This window comes from Hakea prostrata, chromosome 1 (genome assembly GCF_041222555.1).
Source record: "Hakea prostrata isolate BN-2017 chromosome 1, UWA_Hpros_2, whole genome shotgun sequence".
Taxonomy (NCBI): Eukaryota; Viridiplantae; Streptophyta; class Magnoliopsida; order Proteales; family Proteaceae; genus Hakea; species Hakea prostrata.
Genome location: NC_142600.1, coordinates 68,541,392 through 68,548,611, shown reverse-complemented (window position 1 = coordinate 68,548,611; position 7,220 = coordinate 68,541,392). Strand labels below are relative to the sequence as shown.

At 41.5% G+C, this 7,220-nt stretch overlaps 1 protein-coding gene across 1 annotated transcript; it reads right to left on the bottom strand.

Annotated features, from left to right (window-relative positions):
• Nucleotides 1–1,088: 1,088 nt before the first annotated feature.
• Nucleotides 1,089–6,827, bottom strand: LOC149029570 (acid beta-fructofuranosidase-like). The gene is made up of 7 exons (XM_089141955.1): nt 6,345–6,827; nt 6,175–6,183; nt 2,775–3,634; nt 2,521–2,682; nt 2,132–2,367; nt 1,806–1,893; nt 1,089–1,640 (listed from the first exon to the last, which is right to left on the bottom strand). The coding sequence occupies exons 1-7, from the start codon at nt 6,751–6,753 to the stop codon at nt 1,446–1,448; spliced, it is 1,959 nt and encodes a 652-aa protein (XP_088998081.1). The 5' UTR covers nt 6,754–6,827; the 3' UTR covers nt 1,089–1,445.
• Between the last annotated feature and the right edge of the window lie 393 nt (nt 6,828–7,220).

Sequence of the window (7,220 nt, the reverse complement as noted above, 5' to 3'; positions counted from 1 at the left end):
CGATTACCCTGTTGACATCTTTACCAGTTTATTTGTGATGGATAGGTTAAAAATTTTAAGAATTTAATAACTTTGGTATTTATTTTAGTAGAGAATAAGTCACATATCTAAAGTAGAAATCTATAAAAATAAGAAAACAAATTCAAATAAATAACTTAATTGGATAATTTTATCGGACGGCTAATAACTAGTAAGAAATGGGCATATTATATCCACATCCTATTAGTAATCGGACAGATTCAGATACCCTTAAACAGATGCGGATGTGAATTCAGAAGCGGATTTTGGTTATCCATTTACCCCCTAAATGCTGTGACATAATTACGAATCCAAATACACTATTGAAGCTCGGTAATCTTATAAAACAGAGAAATACAAGGATGGGGCTGAGCCCAGAGATCTCCATGTTGGGTCCAACTCCAACCTGATATGCATATAGAAAGTAATAGTTTCTATCTCCAGAAATTAAAATTAGAAAATTTTTGCTCTACTGTCATTGTCACTGTGGGAGAGAGTGCAAGAGAACCCATACATTTACCCACAGGGCCCAAGTTTAATCCACAGAACAAGCTAAAAAGAGAACTTGCTACTACAGGCCAAGAAGTTACACCACAAAAAACCAATAAGTTGGGCCTGAATTTGAATTTGAATTTGAACTCAAGAGCTCCCATAAAATATTGAGCCAACAAAAGTGTTGTATGTTATTTCAGGGAGACTAATGCTTCATAACTATGAGGTTAAGGGATTGAGTCTCCCTGGGGCTAGGGGCGAAATCTCACCTTGTATTTAAATTATATGTTAAAAAAATAAAATAAAATAAAATAAAAAACCAAAGAGTGCTTGTCCAGAGACCTTGTGTTGTAGACAAACCTAAAGCAGAGACATTCCAACCTTCTATTAGTTTGAAAGCTCTGACATGTCATTTGTAGGAAGATAACCTGTTAGATCAAATTTCCTAGTGAATCCATTAATACACCTCAAAAAAGAACATAAAGATTCAACATAACAACACAATTATGAGTCTGCCTGCTCAATGTCCTTGAAATTTTTGTGAATTTACTTACTGAACTGGAATAGGATACAACTGATGCACTCAAGATGATATCTCAGTAACATTTAGTATAGTATTACTACCTGCTATGATGGTTTCATGCTCACTTAAATCTAGATAAGCTCATCCAAAAATTAAATACAATTTAGCTTAAAACTGTTCGCAATGACTCAAGCCATCAACAATTAAAGACATTTATAGATACTGGAAAAATATTTATTCACTTGGTTACAAGCAAAAATTTCTACATATGCTTCCATCTGGATTCAATAGAAATCGCCAATGTATAGGAACATCCTTGGCAAACTAATGGCAGTTGCCTGACACAAAAATGGGATGAGATCATACAAAATTATACAAGAAGAAAGCCAGTGCTGAAATGTTGTGTGTCTTCTTATTGATCAAAATAACGTCTAATGGATGCAGAATCCATTTTCCATATCTTGAGGGAGGCAGTAACACTGGAACCAGTGGCATTGTTGAAAAGGAAGAGCCGGGCTTCTCCATTTATCGCCATAGTTGGATAAACCCGCGATGTGATTACCGTTCTCCCACCTTGAGCGAAGCTTTCCACTATGGAATGATCAACCTGAGTTGGCGAAACAGTGTTAATTAGCAGACACAAAGGAAATACGAGTTAATGGTAATGATGACTGATAAATAAGCTATACATGTTCACAAACACACATTACCACAGAGTAATGTTTTCTACTACACTATATGCTTGCATAATTGAAACCAAATAATAACTCACCAATAATCTCATGGTTAGTTTTTCGCCATCAAGGACAGGAACTGTGCTTCCATACACTTGTTTACCCACATCATTGGCCTTAGAAGACCTGCAGAAGACAGTGAATTTCATTTATTTATAGGAAAAAGATTCATGCTTAGTCTTTGAACAACATTGCTAAGATGTGGGGAGTTAAATAGAGTTAACCAAATGCTTAAGTTTTTGGTTTAGACACTAGAACATCCATGTAATGGTCAACAGATTAGAGAGGTTGACCACGCTATCCTGGAGGAGCTTGGCTTAGTTCACCAAATGGAAGAAAGACTAGGAAAGAAGCAAGAACATACCTTAACTCATCACTGCAAAAGAAGGTCTTGACATTGCCATCAGTACCCTTAGCTATGTAGAAATACACAGGGGTCTGCTCGGTGAGATTTTTGTCCGCAAGAACCACTAGACCAAACGGTCCCAATGCACCCCTTCTGGCAGCTCCACCACTGGTGCTGCATTCGTATCCAACATCAGCTTCACCAGTTCCCTCCAAAGCCGCCTTGTCAATTTCAAACTCAGCCGATATGTCCAACTGTTAACACATCACCAGACGAATAGAGGATTCTCCCCTTGTAAGCTGCTGTTGTACATTGCACTCGAAATCCTTAAATGAAAGAAGCTCACAAAAGAAGAAGAAGAAGAAGAAGAAGAAGAAGAAGAAGAAGAAGAAGACACAGTTGGGTACCTGTGTGGCTTCACCGATGTCAAGAGGCACTACTGATCCAGCCTTAACCTTCACTTTGCTGAACTCTTGGCTACTAATCCTCAGGCTCTCCAGCTCCTCCACTGGCCACTGAAGAATATTGCTCCCTGTCTTTTTGTCGAACACCACAGTCCTCGGAATATTCTGCAATAAGTAACAATACCCACAAACCTTAATCTCTGATACAAATACCCAGTGTTTCAGATGTGGAGAAGAGATGAAGAAATTGACCATACCTGAACAGAAGACCAACCCTTGTTAATGTCTGCATTTTCGCTGTCTGTCTCACCAATCCAACCCCACAAAATCCTTCTCTGCTTGTTTTGATCGTAGAATGTCTTTGAAGCATAATACTTGCCGTAATCGTACCGCATTCCGATGCCGACATCGATCTCTGGATTGTCCGGCGTCCATTTGTTGTTTGCCAGATCATAAGTTCCGAGCGCATAGTAATCGTTCTTGTCGTCGTCAAGGCTGGTCTTGAGGACATGCTTCACTCCGGCGCCGTTCACCGACGTGTCGAGGCCGTTCTCTTCGGTGGTCGAAACAGGGTAGAAGTCCACACACTCCCACATTCCGGTACCGGCGACGCCGTGGAGGATGCCGTCGACGAGGTCGTAGGAGCGGAAGTCTTTGGTTTCGTAAACCAAAGCGATCCCCGTGGTATTAACCTTGGACCCAAGAGTGAGCCGCCAGGTTTGGTCCGAGTCGCAGAACCAGGCCGTAGTTGGGTCACGGAAGTCTTTTAGGCCAATTCCTGATGGTGGCAACATGACCGGGTTTACGGGGTCCTTGACCCATTCGAGGAGGAGAGGATCGGATGGGTCGGCCGGGTACGCGAGATTCTGAACCTGAACAGATTCGTTGGTTGAACCGGTGTAAAGCATGAAGATGGTGCCGTTGGGTAGAATGGTGGCCGAACCGGTCCAAACTCCATTGATGTCGTACCAGCGATCAGGGACCATAGCCAAGGGTAGGTGCAACCAGTGGATCATGTCCTTTGATATGGCATGTCCCCATGTTATGTTCCCCCAAATTGCATTGTCTGGGTTGTATTGGTAGAACAGGTGATACCACCCCTTGTAGAACAATGGTCCTGCAATTTTTATCAATTTCAGCTCTTTCTTGAGATATCTTCACCGCACAATAGGTGGGGGATTCAAGTTCATTTCTTCAGAAATGCGAAATCATATCTAAACAATCTTCATGTATGTGAATACATGTGAGGCATTCAGATAAAATCCATTAGAAGTGAATCCCAAACGATGAATTTCATCTAGATGCTTCACATGCATTCACGAGAATCCTCGCATACGTGACTCTTTATTGCATTCTATATGAAACCCATGCCATGAAACGAGAGATATATCATACATGACTAGTGTATGATGTGGATTTATCATTTATGCATCGACATCACAAGGTGGGGGATTCATTTCTAGACGTAGAATCATATTATATCCAAAAAATCATCATGTATGAGAAGGCATGTGAGGTGTTTCACATAGAATCCATTAGAAGTGAATCCCACATGATGAATTTCACCTAGATGCTCACATGCCTTTGCATACATGAATATTCATTGGACTCTATGAAACACATGCATAGAAAGATGAGACCCATAATTTATATAAATATAAATCTACTCTTCATTTTTCAGGGAAGATCAACACAGTCTAAGTAGAGGTCTATGCTTTCTTCACACTATTTCACTACACATTGTGTAAAATCCGAATCATCTCTCCTAACTGAGTTTGTATCCCCCCAAATAATTTTAACCACAAAAACAGATGAAGCTCACAAATAAAAAGTTATAAAAAAATTTAAGAGGGTGAGACTCACAGTGAATACCCTGTGCCCCTTTATATTCGTAGTCAAAAAGTGTCCAAGAAGCAAAAAAGTGCTCTCCATCAGAAGAGTCCCTAACAGGGAGCACTTTGTGCTACTCGGACGCTTGTTGACCACGAACAAGGGAGGTGACAGGGTCCTACTGTGGGTTCCACCCCTCTTAAATTTTTTTAATTATTTTTCATTTGTGGGCCTCACCTGATTTTGTGATTGAAAAATATAAAGAAATAAATATGTGCTTCCTATTAAGAGGCGTTCATGTGGGATACACTGGGGGTTCCATCTATGACCTATTTTATCACCTCTCAGAGATAGACTCTACTCATAATGTACGGTGAAAAAAATATAAAGAGAGCACATCCCAGATGAGTCCGAATCAGCTCTCCGACGGCTTTCCGACCACAAAAACAGTGAGACCCATGGTGAAAAACACTTTTTTAAAAAATTATTTTTTCACCCGTGGACTCCACTGTGATTTTGTGATTGGAAAGCCGTCGTTTGTGCTCCCCCGACGGGAAAATGATCCCGATCCCAGACCTCTACAGTGGTAGAAGATCCAGCCACGAGATATTGACAAATGGAATCACAAAGTGGCTACGAACTATAATAATAATATGAACTTAAAATGATAATAATGGAGGTCACCATCATCATGGACTCAGTCATTAGAAACGGAAATTTCCTATCCGCCACTCACTGGAGAGTAACGTGATCGCCTCAGAAGTCAGAACTCACATAAACGATCGATCGGCGTTCAATTACTATTATCTTTTTGGTTTTTAACATAAAACTTAACAAGTGGAACAGAGAACGGATGGATCTCTATGGTTTAGATTCTGATTCAGATGGGATCGGAATTCACTGAGGCCAATCTGATCCAGAGGCGATTTCACTGGGCAGCAACACGCATAGAGTTAAAGATCCTTTATCTATCAAATAGAGGTCTGAGCTCTCTTTATACGTATTAGGATAGAATTTATGTAAGATCCACTAAAGGTCTCACCTCTGATTTATTTTATCGAATTTAGAATTAGATTTCATGACTAATGTGTGGTAGAAAAATGTAAAAAGAATACAGATCTCTATGCTAGGAGTTTAGATCACCCCATGTCTAGGCAGCAAATATTGCTCTCCTAATACATTTTTACCACACAATAGGTGATGAACCCATGTCTAGGTGCTGATAAAATAATTTAGTAGCGCGACCCTCAGTTGGTCTCACATGAACCCCACCCCTATTATGTGATGAAGAAATATCAAGGAGTAGTATGTGCTCTTCTCACACTTGTCCACCACATATTAGGAGAGGGTCCATGTAAGACCCACTGAAAGTCTCATCTCTGAATTATTTTATCGATTCCAAAAATGAATCATACACCTAATGTGCAGTGGAGAAATGTGAGGAGAACACAAGACCTTTACTTTAAGAGTCAAGATCACCTCCTCGTCGAAAAAGCACATACTGTTCCCCTGACGCTTCTTCACCACACAATAGGTGTGGGGCCCATGTCTGAATACTGATAAAATAATTCAGAGATAAAACCCTCAGTGAGTCTCACATGAACCCCACCCCCATTATGTGGTGAAGAAACGTCAAGAACAGTACATGCTCCCCCGAATAGTGAGGTGACCAGAGGGGACCTATTCTTGTTAACAAAGGCAGCTCATCCCTGTAATTTCCCTTTAACCTCCAGAAACCCTACAAAGTGATCCATCCCAATGGAATCTAATTTTTTTTTCTACAGGCATGTAGAAGGAAGGAGAGTGTAGCGAAGATCAGAGACTTACCATTAGGATCTGAAGCCGGAACGATCAAATTTCGCCGCCGAATTGATCAAGAAGACAGAAAAAGATCAGATTAAGGTTAGCGAAATGAACTACTAGCGTTGTCTGATTGTTAATTAAAAGAGATTTTAAGACAAAATCACAGGAAAGCAACGACGAATGGTGTCACCTACCATTCATCCAGTTCTTCTCCGGCTGGAAATGGAATTCAGTTCTCTGCCAAGAAAGCATATCGTTAGTCCACGAGTATCCGACGCCGTCGCCGGAGGAAAGTTTGAAAGCCTTCTCCGACACACCCTCTGCCACACCTCGAGACACCGGTTCTGAAATCGCCGACGCCGGCGATGAACTACTTCCGGCTTTAACCACTTCTTGGTTCTCCGATCTCCGGCTTTCCATGGTCAAAGCCATCACGAACAAGGCAAGGAGAAAGACGGAAATCAAGATCGAGGCGAAAACCCTCATGGGTCTCCGGCGAGATGACGGAATCTCTGATTGTGATTCCTCATCCGGCAGCGGAGCATAAGAACATGGAATTTCGTGTTCGAGATTAAGATCTCGACGAGGAGGAGCGTCTTCCATGGCCGGTGACGTTGGTGGTGGTGGTGGTGCAGGTGCAGCGAGACGGAGGAGAAAGGGTACGGTGATTTACGGCCGGGCAGGATTTTATATAGTTTTGAGAGACTCGAAAGGGGAGATTTTAAATTATGAAGGAAGAAGGGTATCATGTGTATGTGGGGCCAGGGAGGGAGTACTGAGTTATGAGCTGGGAAAACTCGGAGCGTGTCAGAGATGGGGCAGACTCGTGTATTTGTGTCGGAATCCGATTCGCATAGGGATGATGGGTCGTTTTCAGGCGCTGATTTGGAATGTGTCGGAACAGGATTGGCGGGATTTCCATAATATCGGAGAGAAGGTGGGCCCTGTCACGTTATTTGTTATGGAATCTTTTAGTCTGAATCTGGATACTTCTTCTAATGTCCTCCTCTCCACTCCTTTGTTATCTAAAATAGAGAGATGAAGATGGACGTTTTTGTGGGCCACCACAT

Coding starts and splice junctions, on each gene's coding strand:
- LOC149029570 (XM_089141955.1), bottom strand. CDS start 6,753: ATGGAAGACGCTCCTCCTCGTCGAGATCTTAATCTCGAACACGAAATT. Junction 2,368..2,520: donor ACATCGGTGAAGCCACACAG/GTACCCAACTGT, acceptor ATGTGTTAACAG/TTGGACATATCGGCTGAGTT. Junction 1,894..2,131: donor TTTTGCAGTGATGAGTTAAG/GTATGTTCTTGC, acceptor TGTCTTCTGCAG/GTCTTCTAAGGCCAATGATG.